The sequence below is a fragment of the Prionailurus bengalensis genome, chromosome B2 (genome assembly GCF_016509475.1).
Source record: "Prionailurus bengalensis isolate Pbe53 chromosome B2, Fcat_Pben_1.1_paternal_pri, whole genome shotgun sequence".
Classification (NCBI taxonomy): Eukaryota; Metazoa; Chordata; class Mammalia; order Carnivora; family Felidae; genus Prionailurus; species Prionailurus bengalensis.
In genome coordinates this window covers 63,109,741-63,134,054 of record NC_057349.1, presented here as the reverse complement: position 1 = coordinate 63,134,054, position 24,314 = coordinate 63,109,741, and the positions used below count along the sequence as shown (strand labels likewise).

The 24,314-nt window shown below is 37.9% G+C and overlaps 1 protein-coding gene across 1 annotated transcript in view; it reads right to left on the bottom strand.

Moving 5' to 3' along the window:
* The window catches only part of COL19A1 (collagen type XIX alpha 1 chain), a 346,821-nt gene that overhangs the window by 28,309 nt on the left and 294,198 nt on the right, over positions 1-24,314 (bottom strand). The window contains exons 36-45 of the mRNA XM_043591732.1: positions 20,765-20,818; positions 19,254-19,307; positions 17,012-17,056; positions 14,603-14,653; positions 14,473-14,517; positions 14,011-14,037; positions 10,741-10,794; positions 6,365-6,409; positions 3,113-3,157; positions 2,963-3,025 (exon numbers count right to left, since the gene is read on the bottom strand). Of these exons, the coding sequence (XP_043447667.1) occupies positions 2,963-3,025; positions 3,113-3,157; positions 6,365-6,409; positions 10,741-10,794; positions 14,011-14,037; positions 14,473-14,517; positions 14,603-14,653; positions 17,012-17,056; positions 19,254-19,307; positions 20,765-20,818 (483 nt within the window). The remainder of the gene's footprint in view (positions 1-2,962; positions 3,026-3,112; positions 3,158-6,364; positions 6,410-10,740; positions 10,795-14,010; positions 14,038-14,472; positions 14,518-14,602; positions 14,654-17,011; positions 17,057-19,253; positions 19,308-20,764; positions 20,819-24,314) is intronic.

The window sequence follows — 24,314 nt, the reverse complement described above, 5'->3', positions numbered from 1 at the left end:
TGTTCTCCTTTGTATATAAAGGTGTTATTAACTTTCCCTAGGCGAGTACTGCTTTCAGAGATTTTTTTGAATAACCCGTACATATATGCTTTTCCCTCCCTCAACTCACTTATCTGGAAGAACTCCATCCTTGGGTATAACCAGCTTTGTGTCTACACATGTCCACATTGGAGCAGCTGACTGGTTGAAGAAAACACATAACCTTGCCCACTTGCTCCAATCGAAATGTATGATGGCAGATTGCAGGTAGGCCCTCTGTATTACCAGGCTATCCTGTATTTCCTGATGTGACTCCCTTTCCTTCTCTCCCAAAGTACTCCCTCACAGATTGTGCTGTGTCTTCAAATCTCTAGCATCACCACCCTCACACTCAACTGATGACCGTGACTCTTCTTCCACTGAGAAAATAAATAGGAGAGAACCACCTCACCTTCCTTCCCTCCACAAGATCCACTAACCTACATTTACTTATACACCAACTTCTGCCTGCCTCCCTCCTCCTGTTAAGAAAGAAGAACTGTCCCTGTTCCTTGTAAAAACCAATTTTCACTTCTGAGTGGAATACCAGTCTTCTCCCTCTACTCAAAGTTATTTCCACCCATATGGTATCATCAAAACTTCCCCTCTCAACTGGATCACTCTTACCAAGATATTAGCATGCTGTCACCTCTCCTACTGAGGACCTCCACATTTCTAAATCCAGGGGAGAACTGCCAGCTCTCACATTACTGATCTATATGTTTATCATTTCTCTGTCTTAAAATACTTAGTTCCCTTGACATCTAGGAAACCTCATTCACCTGGTTTTCTTCCTATCTCACTGGCTGTACCTTCTCAGTCTTTTTGCTGGGTTCTTTTCCTAACACTTGAAGTACTCTCTTCCCTTCTGATCTGTAGTTACTCCATTTCATCCAGTCTCAGGTTTAAACACCCAGATGAATCTCTCCAGTCTAACCTCTCCATTAATTCAAGATGCATATATCTACCTTTACTCGACATTTCCACTTGGGTGTCTACAAGTGCTCTAAATTGAATGTGTCCACAACAGAGAATTCTTGGTTTTCCCTCCCAAACCCACCCATTTCCAGTCTTTTCCATTTCATCAAAAGTACCACTGTGACATGGCTGCTCAGACCCCACACCACAGCTTTGACTTGTCTCTCCCTCACACTCCACATCTGGTCCATCAGTGAGTTTGCAGACTCTCCCCTCAATATACCTCCTAAACTACCTTACTCCTCATCATCTTCCTGTCCTCACCATCATAATTTCCCATGGGGATTATGGCATGCTTCCTGACTCTTGTTTTCTTCCATCCTGCTCCCTACAGTCTGCTCTTCACACAGTAGTCAGAGTGATAACTTTAAAATGTACTCCAGTCATTTTCCTTCCCCACTACAAATGCTTCAATGGGCTTCCATCATACTTCAAATGAAATCCAAACTCCATTCATGGGTTAGAAGTTCCTCATGGCCTGGACACCACCTGCTTCTCTCTTGGTATCTTTCCCACTCTTGTTTAGCTTAGTGCATGACTTCATGCCTTTTGCTGTTCTTTCAACACACCAGCCTCACTCCTTGATGGCCATTTCTCTTCCTTGAAACAATGTCTCCCACAACCACTCCAAGGTTTGATCTCTCACTTAATGCAGGTCTTTGCTTAAATGGCATACCTTTTTCAACTGCTCTATTTGAATGCTACTCCAGTGCTTCACCCTGCTTAGGGCTTTTTCTGCCTGAAATTGTGTGTGCATGTGTATTTATTTGTGTGTTGTCTGTGTTCCTATACTAGAATGTAAACCCATGAGTTGCTAGCCTTTAGTAGGTGCTCAAGAAATAGTTGTTGAATAAACAAATATACTAGAATGTAAACCCATGAGTGCCTAGCATTTTAATAGGTCCTCAAGAAATAGTTGTTGAATAAACAAATTGCTGTTTGCATAATCCCCTGGGCAAGCATTTAGGGAATGGTTAGGGGCTGGGATAGGGAGTTGGTAATAAGAGGTGAAGGGGGAGGCAGGGTTTGAAACTATTTATTGAGTGCCTCCTGTGTCCAGGCACTGGAAATGCTTACCACATGTCATGTTACTTAAGTGATTCACAAAACCCTTTGAGTCACAATTCAAACCCATATCTTCCTGACTCTAAATTGCACATGCTTCCTGTATTTTCATATTGCCTTCTCTGTGGAGATAGTGGCCAGGGAACGCTCAGACCCAGAAGGTCTAAACCAGCCTCACGAACTCTGTGCTGCTTGTTCACCTCCAGTACCCACCTTCTGCTAATAGCACTCCCTCCCCACACACACCATGGCAAATAAACAAGCAAAAGGAGCAGTGACCTCTAAAGAGTAGACTTGAGAGTGGGATGGATGACATTCATCTTTATGCCCCCTCCCTCATGGCCCAGTACATCCTTAGCAAACAGCAGAGACTGGATGAAAGTATGTTTAATTGAGCTGAATTAGTAAGAATGATCATTACAACATTACATCAATATATATCAGTAACCAAGAGCTCTTTTAGGACACTAAAGGATGCTATATTTAGAAGCATGATTTATGAAAGTATAAGAACAAGGTCCACAGATAAAGAAAGGTATCTGAGAAAACAGCTTCTACATTGATTTTTAGCTTAGCACCCAGGAGTTATATCTGCAAGCCTTCAGTTTCTTTATATTTTAGGACGTGACAGGCCATTTTATTTTTTAACTCTGAGAACATCAGACTTAAGAAATAATGAATCTAATTTCCTGACACTTAAGACAAAACAAAACAAAATCTCACTTTTCCCATCATCGTTAAATACATAAAGATACTTCAGAGAGAGCTAGGACACCCCCAAAAGGGAGAGTCACACTCCCTTAGACACAACAAATGTCAGATTTTCTGAGGAGATAGGCGAAGAGGCAGTGCTTAGAATAGTTCTCAGAATGGCAAAATTTAAATAGTAAAAAGTACTTACTGGCCTTCCTGAGGGTCCTTCTGGTCCAGGGAAACCTGTATCTCCAACAGGTCCTCTGTCACCCTATAGACATGTCACAGACAAATGTTAATTGCTCAGAAAAACTGTAAAACCACATGAGGTAAGTTAAGTAAGTGGCTCGCAACTCACCGGTTCCCCTGGAACTCCGGGAGGCCCTGGGGCTCCAGGTTTTCCCTGGGAAATCAAATCAAGGAGAAACATTAGGAGCCAAATTATTGCATGATGCCATGTACTCCCCCTGCTCACCACCCTCCCCCCCCCCACCACCTGTGAATTTAATGTGCAGCCAGGGCTGTGGCTCTTTATACTACAATGGCATTCCTAATGGGACAGAGTCTGTGGGGACATATACTTGACTCTGGAGGCTCCAAGGTACAGACTAGAATGCAGTTCTCTAATGTACCTATGTGTGGATGGCAGAGGGGCAGGAGGGGAGGATAATATCTTTGAAAATACTAAACCAGTGTATCATCATTAGTGAAAATCCATCTTGTTCCTAATTGACTAGCAGCTCTTCTTTACTTTGGTGGTTGGGAGGGCACAGAGAGTCAAAGAAATCTTTCCTAGATTTTGCATTTTATAAGAGGATTTTTAAGTTCATAGTAGGCTAGCCTGAAAAAAACCACATGTTCAGCTTGAAAAGCCATGTTTGGTTGAAAGGGAAAGGACAAGACTGATTTGTTCCAACACACATGGCTTTGAGGACTAACGATTGAGAAACATTAGGTAGGGAGACCACTGGGAGGAAAAAGGGAGGAAGATGGTCCAGCAGAGACTAGAAGTGAGAAGTACCCAAGTGCCCAGACCAAACTTAAAGATGTTGGCTCTGAGAGGGAACCACCTCCTATCCCTTAGACCTAACATGGATAGAAAAATAAATAACGAAGGGATGTCGGTATGTGGCTGAGGCTGCAGAAACACTAGTAGGTTCCCCAGTAGAGAATCTGAAAGAGGGAGGGCCTTTTTCTCCTCTTGCTGTTTAGAACTCTGGGAGGAGCCCTTGTCACAGGCACAGATATGGCTGAGTGGTAGAAGCTAGGCAGACACAAGGCCTGACAGAGCATCCCTGGTTCCATAGGTTCTATGGAACTCCTGAAGCTCCCATGGGCCGGAATTGGGGATGTGCTACAGCTGAGAAGGCTAATGTCCAGCATGGTCTTGGCATAGAACACAAGGGGTAGAGTGCTTGGGCCTTGAGATCTGACACAAAGGGATTAGGAACTTGATAGCAGGCAGCAGCAACCCCAAAGGTCAGGTGGAGCTCAGAGGACCTGGGGGAGAGCATGCTGTGTGGAGGCTTTCCCCCACTGCCGGCACTGACAGACACTTCCTCCTCTACACCCACATGTCATCCTGGGAAGAAGCGGGAGAAAGAAGCCCAGGTGAAATCTCTGGATGAACTTGAATATACTAGAAAGGGATAGACTGATCTCTTCTTAGGAAGAGCAGGATTGGGTCTCCTTGGTACTCAACAGAGTGATCATAATGAGTCTGAGTAGGCAGGTTTCATCTCTGCTGCAACATGAATAATCCCCTTAAATCTGTTTTTTTGTAGTAAAATGTACATAACATAAAATTTACCAGCTTAATCACTTTTAAGTGTACAATTCAGTACATCTATACTGTTGTGTAACCATCACCACTATCTCCAGAATCTTTTGAGTATTTTATTTCTTGAATCATAGTAAGATCCACTATAAAAAAAAATAAGTTGCATTTTTAATTATACAGTTGTATACATGCAATGAGTAAATCTCTATGCCTTCTTTATTTCTGTAATTGTCAGTTAATCCTCTTAATTATGAGATAAGAAAACTGCATTCTAAGTAAATGTATAGGATCTTTAGACAGCCAAGCCCCTTATTTCAATCATGCTGTATCCTTCAAAAATATCTTTGGAGGTCTTCATTTGGATTGCCTTTTGAGCCTGTCACTCACTTTTTCAATACTTTCATTGGTTGCCAATATTTTTCCCCTTATATACATATGTAATTTAGGGTCATAGCCAGAAGTAACTTTTAGTCATACCTGGGTGAATACAGTGGGAACTAAGCTTCATGATACCACGTGTAAACAAAAACAGGGTATGAATATAAGCCGGGCAGGTTGTAGGGGGCTCAGGGCAATTCTGGAAACAGAATTCCAAATATGTTGCTAGGAATAGTCATGATTAGGGGACAGGAGAAGGAATGGGATTAAGTGTGAATTTACTTTTAGGAACAATACTTTCTTGTATAAAAAATCCTGACATGCTTGCTAAAGAAAATATTTTCATGTTACTTTTCAATCATACTAATGAATATTTACTTTGATCTAGAATAGCTAAATAAGGGGATTCCTCCTCTATAAAGGATGATTTTCTGCAGAGTATGAATGGGTTTTAAGTTTTTGTTATTAGACTTAACCACTAAATAGAGTAAAGCAGAGTGGCCACTGGCCTTTTAAAGGATAGAGGTGGTGGGTGGTGGTGAGCGCCAGCGGGTAGTGATGGATGTTCTGGGTGGTGTTTGTTCTTAGTAGGTGTCAATGAGTGGTTGTTAAGTGGGGATGGTAAAGCCCTTTCTTATCTGTGTTCTTATGACTCAAGTACATAGTTTCCATTGACTTTCCTTCCCTGGGCCTACCCTGCAGGGGCACTGAGCAACAGTAAGTGGGCTCTTATTCATAAAGCATGGCCACAAAATTTTAATTAGAGCATCATGAATGAAGATCAGAGCGATCCCTAGGGCTCAGAGAAATGCTTTCAACCTTTCCTGGAGTACTTCCTATTCATTTGAAAAGACCTTGATAAGATTAAAACATTTGACACCAGAGAGCAACAAAAATGATTGAGAGGCTGGAAGGGCTAGTTTACGAGGAAACATTAGCAGCAGTAAAGATCTGTTAATAACACCAGGCCTAGGGAAAACTCAAGCAGATTGTAGCTTAATACCAAGAACTTGAAGTACATGCCTGAGCACAAGAACTTTGCCTTTTCAGGGCCAAGAAACCTTAAATGAGACAAGAACACAGAAACAAAACAAGCTCCCCAAATTTGGTTTTGTGTACTAACATATTGGCACCAGTAACTGGGCATTGCCTTCCCCACCGTTTACATGAGTTGGGAAGGAAAAAGAAAAAGACAAAAAATAAGAAAAATGCAAAAAGGAAAGGAGCATTCTTGAGGATGGACAGGGATGAATGGGGTTTTATTTTTTTAACTGGATGTTTCCAGAACCTAATGGAGATTAGGCAGGAGATATCATGATTAGGTAGGAGATCAGTAGGAGATTAGGTAGGAGGTACCATGTGCTCCTCAGCCATTTGGCTCCCTAGCTATAGATTTGCTGTGGAGATGGAACTTCTTCCCTGTGAAAATAACATGAGATACTCTGGACTCACCGATATTCCGGCTATTCCTGGGGGACCTGCTGGGCCCCGATCTCCCTGTTGGGATTAAAAAAAATTGCTACTTATAATGATATCGATAGAATCTTTACCTATAAAATTAGTGTTCAAATAATCATTTGGATTTGGTAAAGCTTTTCTTTGGTATTGATAAGCATTATCAATATCATCAGATGGGAAAATAAAATGAGCAGCTAACTGAATTTGTTAAAACTTGTTCCCCTCCATAAAACTAAAGCAAATACGAATCTTAATGAAAATAAGCATTTAGGTTATTTCTATTACCTATTTTTAATAGGACTCCACACATACAGCTAAAATTAGTCAAGACAGTATTTTCATTCCACATATTCAAAAGTAATCCATTATCAATATTTAAAACAGAGAGCACACTGAATATCTTCTAAAAAGTTTTCCCCATACCTGCCTTATTGGATGTAGGGTTAGAATAAAAATATTTAGAACAAGAAATTTTGTAGTTCTCTCATTAGGCCATTAGAAGATCTCCTGAATTGCTCTGAACAGTGGAGTGACTCAGCTCTTTTTCCAAAGGCAATGTGGTATTTCAGATAAAGCTGACAATGCTAAAAGTACTAATGATTATATATGGGATAATAAAATGGCAATTTTTGTTGAGCAGAACCTACATTAAAAAACTTCATAACTTCACTCGGGGACATAAAAGAAGACTTGATTAAATGGAGAGATATGTTTTGTTCTTGGAGGGCAAGACAATGTTGTAAAGGTGTCATTGCTACCCAAACTAATTTATAAATTTAATGCAATTCTTATGAAATTGCAGCTAGATCAGATGATATTAAAGTTCACTTGGGATAATGAATAAATGAAAAGATAAAAGAAAAAAATTAAAAGAAGAACAATAAGGAGATTAGCAGTACCAATATTTAAACATATAATAAAGCTTTAACAATTAAAATAATGGAATATTGGCATAAGATTAAGCAGTATATCAATGTGATATAAAAATGTTACATAACTTCAGAAATAGACCAACATCCATAACAGGATTTTAGTAAAGGAGATGTATTATTCAACAAATAGTGCTAATAATTTGAATAGTTTCCTTGAAAAAAGTTTAATTCCTCTCCTTATGTTATACTCCATATAAATCCCATATAGATTGAGTAAATAATAAAATAATATGAAGTACAAGAAAACTAGAAGAAAATGCTAAGTGACTACCTGATTTTGGTTGAGAATAAAAATAAAAGGAACTCAATGCATAAAAGCAAAACAAGAAACCACAAAGGAAAATCATTTGCTATTTGACTACATAAAAGTTATATTTACATATACAATGAGATTAAACATGAAAATGAAAGGCCAGATTGACTAGGATATAAACCCTAACATATGAGATAGAAGTAATATCTTTAATATGTAAAGCATAGCTATAGTCAAATAGAAAAAGAACTAATAGAATAGTAGGTAAACAGTATGAACAGGTAATTCTTGTCAGATTCACTCTGCTCCTTTTAAGCAATGGGATTTTTACACATGAAATGAATAAATTGGAACTTTTCATTCAATGGAAACTTTTGTATATCTGAAAAGGTTAACATTAAGGGGCCTTCTCTTGGATAATATGGTTCTCCCAACAGTGAGGTCTAGCAGTTCTTTGAACCACTCCTTTAACCATCTTGCCTCTTATTTCCATCGTTGTATTTGAGGCTTTGTCAGTAAGAATAACTGTAACCCCTCCATAATGTCAATTTCATAAATTATGATATTGGACCACCATAGTTTTAACTAGTCTCTTGAGTACCTTGGACTCCCAAACTTTTGATGCCACCAAGACTGCGAATCCATTGAACAGATTTTTCATTATTCATCAACTCACTAGATGGCCTCTCTCTCTTAATTATTTAGTTTAAATTCTATGGTCACTTGCTATAATCACTCCCTTTGTACACGACTGACTCTCTTGCCCCATTCTCGCTTCTAGTACTCACCTGTCAAAACTGGAAACTTGTTTAAATCTATGTCTTTACCCTAGTGTACATGCTGGACGAGATCTCCCTGACTAGTCTCACTTCAGTTTATGACCATGAACCTCAGTGGGGAGGGTGGAGGGCCTAGGGCTGCCGACTCAGCATACTCTGTGGTCCCTGGACTCTCCTTTTCTCTTAGAAGACCCTCTCCTTAAATCTCCAACCTCTTCTCACTCAACTTCATTCTCAGATGGTGAACTTTTTCCTCCATCTCTTAGAAAATTTAATCAATCAGAATAGAACTCTACAGACCCCAACCAATTCTTCTTCCAATGTATCAGCATCTGTATCCCTATACTCTTTTTTCCACCTGTTACCATAGATCAACTATTCATTTCCTCTCTGAAGCCAAACCTTCTATTTATATATTAGTTCCCATTTTATTTTAGCTATTTGAGAATGTCATTCCAGAAATTCTCCGCTCTCCTCCTATATCATCACTCCCCTGACCCTTTCTACTGGATTATTCCTTTAGCATATGACTATTATGATATTTCTATGGTCCATTCCTAAAATCCATTTTATAAAACCTTAACCTACTTCCCCCAGCAGCCCCCAGCCCATTTCTTTGCTTTCCTTTACAGCAAAACTCCTTGATCATTGTTTATACTGTATTTGCTTTCTCTAATTCTTTTTTCTTATTCTCTCTTAAATCTATTCAAATCCAACAGTTGCTCCTACCAAAATAATGAAGTAATAATTATTATTGCTAAACCTCTATACTGATAAATCCAATGGTTAATACTTGGCCATCCTACTTGACCCCATCCCCATCATACTTCACCTATTTGCAGTGTTTGAGACAAGTGATCACTTCCTTTACCTTGATACATTATCTTCGCTTGGCTTTCAGGACACCTAGTTTTCCTCCTACCTCCTGGTCATTTCATCTCATTTTCCCTTGGTCATTCTTCCTTTTCTTCCTGATCCCTTTATATTGGAGGCCTCAGGGCTCATCCTTGGTCCTTTCCTCTTTTATGAAATCTACTGTCATTCCCCTGGTGATCTTATCAAGTCTTCTGGTTTTAAACTTGGTTGTTCCAAGCATATAGATATCCCAGAATGCTCCACTGACTCCTTTTTCAAACTCCATGCCTTCATATTGTGTTGCCTACTCACTACTTCTATTTTTCTCTCTAATAGATACTGCCAAATTTGACCTCATGTCCAAAATTATACTGATCATCCTCACCCTGTCTACACAGCCTCTGCCTATTCCTCATTTCAGGTGATGACTTCCCCATCATGCCAGTTTCTCAGGTCAAAAAACTTGGGAGTCGTCCTTGACTCCTCTTATTTGGTTCTACCTTCCCAGTATATCCAGATTCTAGCCACTCCTCACTATCTCCACCATTTCTACTTTGATCTGAGCCAACCTGTACTATGGGAATAGTCTTCTAATAGGCTTGCCTGCTTCCACTCTCGCTTTCCACCTGCAGGCCTATCACCCTGAACTGACTGAGCCACCCAGGTGCCTCTATGTTCTAATACATCTTGAACCAAGGTGAGTTTACTGATAACATGTTTGAATATCACAGCAAAGTTAAATTGCTACACAAGTTTTTAAATACTTATTCTCAATCTATACTTACCTTGCCACAGGATCTATAACAGAATTTGCAGACTGGCACTGGTCCTCTCTGGCTACATTTTGAGTAGTATTGCCTTGTGTGACCACATGGCTTGGCTACACCTTACTTCTACCCCTACCTCTCTGACCTCATCTACCACTCTCTCTTTCCCTCATTCCCCTGGTCTCCTTTGGTGTAGCAGCAATGCTCACGTCTCAGGGCATTTAGACCTGCTATTTACTGTTTCACAAAATTGTATACATTTATGGTATGCAGCTTAATGATTTGATATATTCATACACTGTAAAATATTCACCAAAATTAAGCTAGTTAACATCGCTATCACCTCACGTAGTGGTAAGAACACTTAGCAAATTTCAAGTAGATGGTAAAGTATTACTACCTATCATCACCATGCTATACACTAGATTCTTCTTTCAGGGTTGAGGGGACTTGGCTATCTCTCCCTCATGCTTTCAAGTCTTTGCTCAGATCTTGCTTTCTCAGACTCCTACTTACAGACCCCTCTCCTTTAGCACACGTGAGCCCCCTTAACCGGTTCTTCTTTCTCCTTCTTTCCACAGTACTTACCAACATCTATTATTTATTTATGTTTATTTTAGTTTCTGTATCCCCTTCCTAAAAAGTAAGTTCCTCGAAGGCAGAGATTTTTGTCTGTTTTGTATTCTTAGGTATCTAAACCTAAAACAGTTCCTGATCCAACAGGAGGTGCTCAATAAACATTTTTGAATGCTGAATCTGTGACATTTTTAACCCCTGTACTTACCTTTATACCTGGAAATCCTTCTAGTCCTGGCAACCCCATTGCACCAGGTTCTCCCTGTTAAATATGAACATAGGAAATTCAGAAACAATGACCAATAAAGTTTTTTAAGCATTGGTTTCAAACACAAAGATTTTTTTGTTTGCCAAAAAAGTATCCCCTCAAACACGGATTAGCAATTTAGCAAGTAATCTGTATGCTCTATTTTCAAACATCTGCATTCTTGCATTTGGTGTTTGTCAACAGTTTGAGGATCAAGCTAGTCCCTGGAGAAGTATGAATATAATTTCTGATTAATTATTTTTATTCTGATTAGGAATCTAATTAGAACGAATCCCTCTAGTCAGTGATAATGCCAATTTCAATAAGAATTAAAGGAAAGGCTGGGCTTTAATGAAGTTTGCCTATTTGTGAGGTACCCAGGGATGCTAGATGACCAGAGAATATGGCTAAACTCCTTAAGAGCAGAGGAAGATGAAGGTCTGATAGTAAAGTTGACCATCTTTCAGTATTCTCCACAGCAGGACATGAATTGTGAATGCTTCAGAGGGTGGCTCAGAAGCAGCATCTCCGGTGATTCTAAAAGTTATAGCTCAAGCTCATGGGTCACTGGGAGAAGATAGGTAAGCATTTCCATTAAAACAAATCTTTTACATATTCTAGTGGATGGTCCCAGGCCAACTGGAGACTGCAGGTTCTCAAGGAATATATTTAGAAAAGTTACTTTTGGGATGAGCACTGGGTGTTGTATGGAAACCAATTTGACAATAAATTTCATATATTGAAAAAGAAAAAGAAAAGTTAGGTGAAGGACACTGCTAACTTTGAGCAAATAAACATTAAGGCTTTTAAATTAAGAGAGATAAAGTAGGTAGTTGTTTGATACATCCTTGTTAATGAATTAATGTTAACTGCAAATATTTTCTTAGGACACTGGATGCTCTCAACATAATCACATAGAAAAGGAGCTTTCATTCTCTGTAAGTATATTTTTGCATGCATAATTCTACTCTGCTTCAAAATATGACAAAGGCTCCAACTTCCATTATTATTTATGATACTGTCCTTATTACAGAATACTTAATGAACAGGCAGATGACTTGATACTTCTCATGCCTTAGAAATCTTTTTAAAGGTCCACTAATATGTAACCTGTCAATCAGACGAAAAAAAAAAAAGATGTTCAGATTCTATTCTGCATAAAGCTCTGTAAAAGAGGTCCTGGGTTATTGACAAAGGAGATGAGCTTTTTGATTCTCTTTGTTTACATTCTCAACAGTCCTTAGGACAGAGGAAAGTGGTCGCCCAATCAATCAATATTTATTTGAAAGTACTTAATAATTAAATATTTAATTGAAGCTGCTTATAAATTAAATACCAAAGGAATTAAACGGGGAACCTCAGAAGATAAATTCAATTAAGGGTAATTTTTTTCTATAAAGGTTTACTGAGAAGATTAGAAACAGTGGTGTACATTTACCATCATGGCAAACAAAGGATGCCGAAGAGTCAATCTCTCCCCCCAACCCCCCACTGCCAAGTGACTTTTTCATTTTCTACTCTGACCTATAATTCTACCATTCCTGGCTTATTTTTATGGTAAGAAAGTATTATTTCTCTGTAGGGGACAACTGGTGTGAAATGAAGGGAGGTGCATGGTAGTGGTGACCTACCACTTTGGGCCATGGTAGCGGGCCCAAAGAATCATTTCAAGGGTATATGTAAGATAAACCTGAGGGTTTACACAGTGTTTATTTCATTATATTCCAGATTTCTTTTTTTTGCTTCACCCACTTAAATCACATCTCTAAAAGCAAGGAACATCCTTCAGTCAGTTTTTATCCTTTATCTTTTGTTGTAGCTAAGAAATTTGAAGCTTAATTCCTTCAAAGTCTACTTAAATCTGTGTATATTTTTGTTGCTACCTGTTTTCCAATCCAAGTGAATTATAACTTATTCTTTATTATAATACTTTTAAAAATATGTTATGACCTTGATATGCAATTATTAATGAAAAACTTGAAAGAATATTCCAGAAAAGTCAGTGTGAAGTCTAGGTGCCTCTACATGATTCAGAGGGGCTGTGAGTCAGTATGAGAGGGAAAGACCAGGAAGAAACTTTTATCAACAAGATAAAAGAAATTTGAAGTTAGAGTGGAGGATATGATTGGTGAAAGCATAAAAATTATTAACAGATAAAAGGGGGGCTACATGAATAAGAAAACAAAGGAAACTTCTGAATTACATTATTGGGGTTCAGAAACTGGTACTATCTAAATTGAAATTATGCTTTCAGAGGTAAAACTGGCTCTTAATATATATTGGCCAATAACAAAACATATGTGCTTTAATGCATGTCCTTTGAAAATATATTTAGATATGCAAAGATTACCTTGTATGCTTCTTGTGGTCTTTAAAATTTACTCATCTAGTTTTACTAAACTGTATTGTAATGAAAGGGACTTAATTTTTTTCACATGACAATGGAAAATAATTTGAAAACTTTATTTCAGTTTCAGGCGTATCTGACTTTCAGGCATACTGTATAAATCAAGGTTAAAATGTTAACACAAGTGCAATATGAGAGAACATATTCAAGGACATATGCTTGAGAAGAACATGACAGGAAAAACTACCAAGGAATAAAGGGAATCTAATAAATTTGGCAGAACCTTCAGAATGATGCTCCATGGCTGAGAAGGATGCTTGAGAACAACTGTTACCCTCTGGGTAGCTGGGGACATGATCTCTTCTTCCTGTGCTGAGTGTTAACCTCCTGGTACACCTAATAAGCAGGTTTATGACAGCATACTGCATTTCCTACAGAATAACTGCCTAAGACATTCAAAGCAAACACACAGTCCCTTTCTTTTTGGGGGGAGGGGTAGGGAGAGGCTGGGTACATATTAAGGAATTCCTTTCCAGTAAGTATTTCTCTTCCACAATCTACCTAACACTGAGTTAACCATCAAAATAATGCTAGCAGAAAAAAGTGCTCCATTTATTAGGAACTGCATTCGTGCCTTCCTCCATCACAGGGCGATTCTGAAAGTATCCTAATAAAAGAGACAAATGCCAAAGGCAGTGGCATCAAGACCAAAGCATCTTAAAAATGAACACATTGCTGGTATTTCCTTGGTTTCCTGCCTCCTGCTTCCAACATGTTAACTGATGAACATTTGAGAAGACAGGCCATCTTTTCCGGATGCTCTTTGTTCAAACTTTAATAAAGACTTATTTTTTAAATGACACAAAGCATGGGAACATACATACCACTGGGCCAGGGTCTCCTTTTGGGCCCTACAAGAAAAACATGGGAAGTCACTTTGAAAATAATGATGGAAAAGCAAAATTATAGAATGTAGAGCATTTTAATACAATTTGTTTTATACACAGGAAATATCTGCAGGTTTTATTTTGCTACGGTTTGGATTTGAAGAATAAGATGAAGAAACATAACTTGATGGAACCCCCACGAGCGTGACTGCTTGGACACTGATTTTGTTCTTAGATGTACAATCCAGAAAGTGACACCACCATGCAGAATGATGTTTTTCGTGATTTAGGCTGTGTATGTTTGCTCTATTTATTAAATTGGTTATCATTTATTTCCTACTGCATAAGATTTTGGTTATATTTGTAACATGTATTTTTTTCAGTGAACTTAGGAGTTGTTCGTTTACTTATTGTGGCTATTCAGCTAAAGTATACTTGGTAATGAACAGCTGTACTCACAGGGGGGCCAGGGGGGCCCGGAAAACTGGGAACATTCACACCTCCCTTCAAAAAAGAAAGAACACGGTGAGAACAATTTACAGCAACTCATCACTGGAAAATAATTTTACATAATTACAAAAGTAAATACCTGGATTTTATATAAACTGCTCATTCCATTTCCTTCATTGAATGGTACACCCTTAGGAAAGCGATGAGATAAAGAATTATTCTTTTTTAGCTTAATAGTCTATCTTTTATCTTTTTACCAAATGATATTTCTCTGATTTTACTTTAGAAAGGGAGTTTAATGCTACAAGTATAATAAAACCAAGTTTCTATTGTTGGCTTTTCAAAAGAAAATATGTGTGTGTGGTGGGGGGCGGTGTGTGGGGAATGGAAAGGAATGTGAGCTGTACCTGGAGCACAGAGAGACTTTCAGTGAGGGTGTGATTAATGTTCGGGTCTGACAGATAAGACGCTAATGCATTCAGAGGAAAATACTATTTGCTCATTAAAATTCAGTTTCTGAATTGCCAATTTATGCTCACTGTTTACAGCCCGGTGACCTGCAGGCTATAACATGGTAGTGCTGATGAAGATGTGAACAGGGAGCAATTTGGCTACTGAAAAGTAATTTTTTTCTACGGTCTCTTCATAGTAAGTAGAAAATTAAAGTAAATGGGGGAAATGATGTTACTCACAACCCTTTGTGGATGTTTCTACAAAAATATATTCTGTAGAACAAAAGGGAATAAGAACTTCCTAATAAATCTGATCTGTGAATAGAAAGCCCCCTGGTAACTAACAGAAAGATAACTAAATTGAGAATCTAAAAAATCATACAGTTTGGGGGCGCCTAGGTGGCTCAGTCAGTTGAGCATCTGGCTCTTGGTTTTGGCTCAGGTCATGATCTCACAGTCATGAGATCGAGCCCGGAGTTGGGCTCCACACTCACAGCTCGGAGCCTGCTTGGGATTCTCTCTCTCCCTCTTTCAAATAATAAATACATTTTAAAAATTCATACATTTTGGCATTCAGGCAAAATTTGCATATAAAAATTTAACTGGGGCCTTTTATCCTTCTTTTAAAAATTTCCCAAAGAATCAACAACCTGCATTTTTCCCTTTTGTGATTTCCACATTTCAGTTACAAAACTGAAGAAGCCATCATTTCATTGTTTTTGGGTGATGGTGGCCAATGGTGTTCAGTGAATGGGATTTGCATACATCTTCAACACACTAGTGATGGAAGGAAAAATGTTCCATTCATTTATTCCTTTATTATTTCACTCACTCATTTGACAATTGTTGAATGTCTACTGTATTTTAGTGTGCTGAGTCCTTGTCAGATGAAAGATATTTTTGTCTGAGATTTCCAGAGAAGGTTTCTCATAAGAGACAATATGTAACTTACCTTGAACAGTGAATAGTTTTGAAGAATTCAGGGGGAAGAAGATTTCCTAACCCCATGTAAAATATAGGTCCCTTTTGTGAACTCATGCTAATTTTGATTGTTATGTCCACAGGAGAGGGAGTGAATTTTAGGATTTGAGCCCCAAATGCTTTGTACCTTGCTTCTTTGTCAAGGGAAAAGGCAAGTGAACAAAATGAACAGAGTTAAGAAAACAGAGTGCAAATATTATTTATGTGCATAAAGTGTGTGACTGCATGCAGCCTAATAACATATCTTTCTTGCCTTCAGAAAGATGAATTCTGTCCCTTCTTAGGTGAGTTTGGTTTCTTAAAATATTCCTGTGAGGTAGGGTGGAAAAGAACATTTGGCCTGGACCAAAGCTCTGCTGTGATTTAAGCGTGGCCCCACATGAGGGCAGACTTGCTACGGAGAGTGGTACCTCTCCTCTCCACAGTCTCCCTGACAAAGTGCACATCTGTCTCAATCGCAGGCCTGAAAACATTGCTGGCTCTTGTACATTTTATTTGCTATGTACTATATAAACAGAATTTCTCTGCATCTCAGACATCATGGATGATAATGAACACATATAGCATAACACCAAATTCTGTACCAAGTCACATAGCCAGAAGGGAGCTCTTTTTAAAGCCCCTTTTTTCTGTATGAGGCTCATTGAGGTTAAATGACTCTCCCAGGGTCTCTCAGGTAGGAAGTGGAGAGTCAGGGCACACACTCAGGTCTCCAGAGTCCAGAGTAGGGATGCCCGTAGTATGCAAATCTGAACACTGCATATTAGGGCTGCACTAAAGGGGAAAAATCAGGTCTCCCCAAAGCTTCATTGGCTATCATTTATATATCTATGTGTGTGTGTGTGTGTCTGTGTGTGTGTGTATACACACATATATATATACACATATATATACATATATACATATATATACACACATATATATACACACACATACGTATATATATAATACATATACACACATACATATATAAAAGTTGATATATATGTATATATGTATATACACACACACACATAAGTATCAGACAACTTTTGTCCTTGAGAATATCTAAATGTAGTCTGACCTCTGAGTTACTAACATATATGAATTTAAGTTTTAAACCTGAAGTAACTCACAGGCGGTCCAGGTGGTCCGGGTCTCCCAGGGGGTCCCTCACTGCCCTGCAAGGGATATAGAGACCAAAAATCAATGGTTTACACATTTCTACACCAAGTTTATGAACCAGACTGTGCTTGCTCAGAGAGCTGTATTCTAAAATCAATATGATTTTGTTTCAGCCTTGCAAAGTCTTATTCAGCTTGGCCTTTTCTTTCACCTGGGAAAATACATTCCCAGACCACAGGAAAGGTGAATGCCTTTTCCCATACCCGTTCGGATTGCCAGTGTGTGGGCCCCAGGGATCAAGCTTATTTTTAGATGGAGCTAGGCTGCCTGGGTGATCCTGCCCTAGACTTTAAGTGTAGCTGGGGAAATTCTGTCCTTGTCAGGGTGCAGAGTAGCATACTTCCAAGCAGGGACAGGCTTGGGGATATGCCTTCCAGGGTCAGCCCCTCAGTTTCAGCCTCATCTCTACCACCTTCATCTTTGGGGAACCAGAGGACCATCCATATAATCTGACTAAAGTAGAAAATCACACCCTGTGTTGTGTCTTGCGGGAGGAGAAACTTCTTTCACTCCCTAAGGTAATATTAGACTTTACAACCAAGTCAGGCACATCCCGTTGAACAGAAGTGACTGTGGTACAACATTGTTTAAGGAAAATGTTCTTTAAAGTTTAAACAGCCTCAGACATTCTGCTTACAGGAGAAGAAGACTAAAAATGGAATTGTGAAAAATGAATTCAAGCTGAAACCTGAAAAATGGATTTCACTTTTATTTTTATAAAACATACAATGCTTACGGATCCATATTAAGCAAAGATATTATGGTCCCTTTGATGCCTTTAACCAGTTCTTCCTGTAACTGTGCTTTTCTTTTAGAATAATAGCCTCATAAAATCTTTAAGTCCCTTAATGTCATGGGAATGGCAAGAAACGGTTAATTAAAAAAGAATCCAGAGACAGTAAAATTCCTGCCTATAATGCCCCCAAATTTTGAGGGATTTCAGTTCATATCCATGAATTTGATGAAGGATTTCATTCCAATCTCCCCACTTTCTTCCAGTAACAAAAAAAGTGTGATAAAAACTATTTGTATCTTTATCAATGAAAATAAACTGTAAAGTTTTTATTGCAATGTATCTGCCTGAGAATGAGTGACAACAAGTATATTGTATCTTTCCCCAAACTGCTTTGATGGTGGCTAGCTCTCTAAGACATGTCATCTGCTGGTGACTGCTAGCAGTGTCCTCCAGGGAATTATGTCATAGTTCTCATGAACTATGAAAGCACAACAAACAAGGAAAAATATGTGCCTGTTGAAAAGACTCTTTTTTCCTGGCACAATTAAAAGTCGTATTTTCATCCTTGATTGTGCCCCAAAGCTCATCTCAGTGTGGAATTCCCATTAACTTCAAAAGGCATATCTCTGAATAATTTCCATAGAGAACAGAGAAAAAAGGCTGGTGGGGTTGGGCAAGCTTCTTGGGAAGACTATCAGAAAAAAATGTGCAGAGACTATCTAAAATAAACACATGGCTCCTTTCAAATTTTTTTTTTTAATTCCTTTGCTTCTTGATGCCACTATGCCCCATTTTGGTCATTTCAGGGTAGAAGCCACCTGAGTAGCTTACGTGGATTCTTGATTCTTACTCCCCTCATTTGAGTACCTAATCTTATTTCACTTGTTGGCTGGCTGTGTCTGGACTTACAGTGTGGAGCCGATTTAGACCTAAAGCGGGTAAACATATGAAGCCCTGTGGTCTTTCTGCCTGAGACTCCTCTGACCATAGCAACCCATCTGTCCAATCAACTGGACTCCCCAGAAAACAAGTGTCCTAATTCCTTAGTGAATTTCCCCTATGACTCTCAAAGGACAGAACTTCCAGATTTTCTCAGGGAGCTGTCTGAAGCCTTGGTACCTGTGGCTGGAGTTCCTGATACAAACCATCTTACCTGCACCTCTTCAGAAGGCTTCCCCCACTCCATCCTCGTACATAGCTAGATGCCAGGACCCTGAATCCAGCTTGGACTTTTACTATATGGCACCAGTGTTCTATTCATTCTTTTTCCCTAGGAACCTGTATTCAGACCAATTTTTGTGTGTATGTCCTTTCAAGCCCCCTACCAGAGTAACTATTCCCTGACATTATTCCTACTTTCAGGCTTTGCTTGATTTTACAGATCTCTCTGTGAATGGTCTCACCTTGCCATCCCCCAAGCCCCAGTTGAGACAGTAAGTGAGGCATTTCCTCTGTACCTTGTCACCCTTTATTCCCATGGGGCCAGGATGTCCAGTTCTTCCTAACAAGCCCTGTAAAACACAAAACCAAGTTTGTTACACAAAAAACAACTAAATGGCCAAAAGGCATTGGAAGTTGGTTGCTAAAACTGATATGTTTTGAAGGTCATTTGATCCTAATTAAATCAGTCCTATAAGCTTATATGTCTTCAGGCTGATACAGCAGCTGTACCCTGCTGATAAGCCCTTGCAAGGGTAAAATTTGTATTTGTGGTCGCTTTTTCACCTTGGCCAACCACATTTAATGACCTTAATTGGAACCTTTTGATACATTTAAGAATTTAGCCTTGCTGTTTAAATGGCAATTTACATAACATTATGCCTTCCTAAACGAGCTATAATTTTGGTTGCGATCAACATTTTAAATACTTGAAGACGCGGTAGAATTAACAACGTGCATATTAAGTTATGCGATCTGCATCCTACCAATGGAAAATATAATTTAATTTTAATTCTTCTTTGAGAATGGATAGTGAAAATAACCATGGTTCTTTTCACAGCTCTTCTCTTAACTTTTAATTTTAATGTAAAATTTAAAACCAGGTTTGTTCTATACAACTGTGGTGAAGGCATAAATGATAAGATTTTAATTATGGCGAACCTATGCTTTACAACACAAAGAAACATGATCACATGCCTACTCATGTGGGAAATACAATTTGCATGGGAACTCAAATGAATTGCTGGAGAAGTTGAGACTTGAGTAGGGTTGCTAGATTTAGCAAATAAAAATACAACATTTGGGACCAACTTATGCTAAAAACGTTATTTATTTATATGAAATTCAAATATGACTGCATGTCCTGTATTTTAACAGGCCACTCTACACTCGACAGCACATTAGTGACAGGTTGGGCTTAGCAAGTAAGAAAGGAAAAGAGATATTCACCTAGTGGAAAAATGGAATATGCTTTATTATATAATATTTAGTTTAGGTGAACACTTTTTAGGAAAACAGTATAACCAAAGACCACGATGTTGTGTTTGAAGGGCAGTGAAAAAAAGGTGTTATCTAAAGTAGATGGTATTTTAATGGATAAATAGGCAAAAATAAATTGAATCTGATAATCTTTGGCCCATCTTTTTCCCTTTAAAAATGTATATTCTTAGTTTATGGTGCTTAAGAAAGTGAGGGTGTAAACATCTGAATATCTCTTACAAAGGTTAATGATGAAAAATTATGAATAAAAAATAGAATGCTCCTTTACATATAACTTCTATTCAAATAGACTAGCTTAATTACAGACTGCTTCTACTCTCATAGAATTCTGATGACAAATCTCTATGAACTTGAGCAGCCTTAAGTAATACTAAATGAAAACTTAAGACATGGGATGCTATTTTTCTAGGCAACAGCTGGATAATCTACATAGACACACAGAGAACAAAAGGCAACGTGGAATCTAGTTCACCTTGCATCATCCCAGTGGATGGGAACTGTGAATGGAATAGCTTTAGTGAATACTTACAGGGGGTCCAGTGGGGCCTGGAGCACCTGGAAGGCCTGGAATTCCTTGAAGACCCTAGAAGAAATAGTTCCTATCATAAAATCTGTTACATAGTTAGAAGCAAGGCATTTTAGTTGATCAAATATTTTGACTATTGAAATTAAACATCTATGTTGGCTGAAAACATGATATAGATGATACATACAAATACCTGCTTTCAAAGGGTAAGGATGGCCAGCTAAAATGCCATGACATGGAATCTGCAGCAAACTTAATTTAATGTGTTTGGTGATTCATAGAGCATTTCTGATCTCACAGAACCACCCCATCAACAATAGCATCACTGAGACTCTGGCACTGCTAAGCATGGCCATACACATTTCAGATTGGCAGAATGCCATCAAAGAAATACACGATTACACTAATGCTTCATTCAGCTAGTGGAAAAATGGAATATGTTTTATGATATAATATTTAGTTTAGCTGAACAGTTCATTATAAGAAGAAATTTGGCTCATCAGTGAATTTAAATTTAGAACCCTTTAATGGCTTAAGCATAAAAGTGAATGAATATCCCCTCCTTCTCCTTCTCGGAGTTGCAGAATAATGCTAATGATACTGGGTAGGGTTTCAGATATTGATATATTTATATATTCGAAGAAGAGCTGGTAATGTTAACTGTTAGCTTCTGTAATTAATTTTTTTCTTTTACCAAGTGTGTCAACAACAAAATATTAGTTAAATAAGCTATGTAAAATAATATAAAATATTTTGCAACTATTAAAATCATGTTTCATCAAACTACTGGCTAACATAGGAAAATAAAAGTTACAAAATGTTACATAGAGTAACATTTAAATTATTAAAAGTTATCCAGGCACTTCACAAAAGATGAGAATGCTAGAAGGTTCAATTGGTGTCATATTTGTTTCAGAATTCTGAATTTTCTGATTTTTTAATAAAAATAACACAGTGCTAACATTAGATATTATGAAACACTCCCAGTGCACCTGCGGCAGCACCCTCTAATAAACATACAAATATTTCTGTGCAAAACATGAAATTTTTATCAAGTAGGATAAATAGATCAGCTCCATATGATTTCAGGTCACATTTGACTGCCAAAAGAATTTCCTGAAAATTACAAAAGCATTTCCAAGGTTTTCAGAGGCTTCTGAGCTTTGGGATTATAGATCATAATATTACTATTACCAACAGCCCTCCCTGAGCAGTACACATAGGGATAACTTTTATTTTTTTAGTGCTTTTGTGTATTTCACAAATTTTCTATAATAAAACTCAGGTGACTTCTATAATTAGAAATATGTACTTTAAATACCCTTTTGTTATTTCAGATAAACATATGATGTATCAAGGTCTAGATTGAATGATAACACTTTCAGGATTTAATTTTCTTTGCTGAGTTATCTTTTTACATTGCCAAGCCATTCACTGTTATAACAAAGCTCTTTTACCTTTAACTGTGATGAAACATGCATTTTTATACACATTATAAATATTAGATTGACCATGGAAAAACTACTACATATTTATTTATGAGATTCTACAGGACCAAGGTTCTATAGAATCGAGGTTTTTGCGTCAGTGCGATCAATGACCAAGTTCTGCCAGATTGTCCATCTAATGCTAAATGGGGTCATTTGTTACTTCAGGTTTTTTCATGTGATATGACATGAAGAAACATTGAAAAGAATCTCCTTGAACATGCTGAAATTCCTCATGAAATAAGACTTTCAGGAAAAATCTTATGTATGCTTATGTTAAAGAATGTGGATATATTCTTTCTTCAGGATGATATCATCCTCACTGGCAATGCTGCGTGTGTGTGTGTGTGTGTGTGTGTGCGCGCACGTGCACACACCCACATGCACACATGCATGCTTAGACATGTGTGGATGGAACACACTGGCATGTTGTATTGGTTCTTTTCACTCCCCACCCTTAACTTATGTATGGGCTTATAAAATTTGAACAGAAACAAATTTCCTTAGGAAATGGCACCTCTAAATGTCTGGAGATTATAAATGCCATACCACAAATTGCTTTATCTCAAAATACCCACATTTCCATAAAATTCTCTCTATATGTACATGTATAAGATATGGGTGTACATATGTATTCTTTTTTTTTTTTTTTTGCTCCTTTTAGTCTCATTACTGAATCAGTCTAGAGATGCTGAGTGAGTCTTTAGGTAGTTTAATTTATAAGCTTGGGACTCATTAACCTTTGATGACCACATTAAACTTTAAAATAAACCTTAGTCCATAAATAAAAAAAAAATCATTCTCAGCAGCTTTCTCTGAACAAGCTGAAATTTTGTAGTAAGGGTAAAAGTTACTATGGATGCATAAAGGGCAATAAGATAATTTTAGAAGACAAGATGGTCATTAAAGAAGACAAATACATATTAAAGAGTAGCAGAGTCAATTTAGCATATAATGCCAAACTAAAATCCAAAATAAAATTTATTGCATAGATATTCAAGGGTCATTAGAGCTAAGTTCCTTCTCTGAACAGAGATTTTGATTTTGCAAGTCCTAGCTTAGTTGTGACCAAGAATATTTATTTTTCCATTGCTGTAATTTATGGCGGACAATATTTTTCATGGCCTATTTATCAATTATTATCCTAAAATATTGTAGGAAAATCTGCATTCCAAGCAAGAATTCACTCTATGAGAGGTGAGCATGTTCTATTAGTGTCTTATAAGTTGCCACTTTAGTTGTGAAACATCTGCAAAAAAACGTAGAGGATACTGTCACTTTCCTCAGAGCAATGAGCAAACAGGCAACTCCTCTCTCTAAGTTCCCAAACAGATTACACTGAAGTCCTCAAAGAGATGAAGTATCCCTCTGTATCTTTCCACTAACAGAACAGACATTTGAGATTTGGTAAGACTAGGTGTTATGTACATATTAAAATAGCATAGTTTGCTGGCCAGTGGGGGATGCACACATTCTTGGTCAAAGTTTCATTCACCTAAATAAATCAATAAATTATAATTTCAGGTAGTATCAGAGTTCAAGTAGAAGACAAGACAATATTCTTTATTTCCCATCTGTCTGGGAGGAAAAGCCCCTCCAAAAGGCTCAATTGAGCTAGTGTGATATTTCAGGCTTATTCCTACTATTCATGGGAAGTGAAGACACAACTGAAAAGAATCTCCTTCTGAACTTGCTGGAATTCTCCATATGACAAGAGCCTTGTGCAAAATTTTGTGTGCTCTCTGTTAAAGAATCCATAAGATCCACAGTACTTTGCCTTTCCATGGTTTCAGTTACCCACAGTCAACCACTGTCTGGATGCACGTGATCCTCCTTCTGATTTATTGTCAGATCAACAGCAGCCTAACACTATGTCACAATGAATGCCTACGTCATTCACCTTGCTTCATCTCCTCACATAGGCATTTTGTCATTTCACATCATCACAAGAAGGATTAGAGTACAAAAAGATATTTAGAGACAGGGAGAGACTACACTCACATAACTTTGATTAGAGTATGTGATAATTACTCTAATATTTGTTATTATCATCAATCTCCTACTGT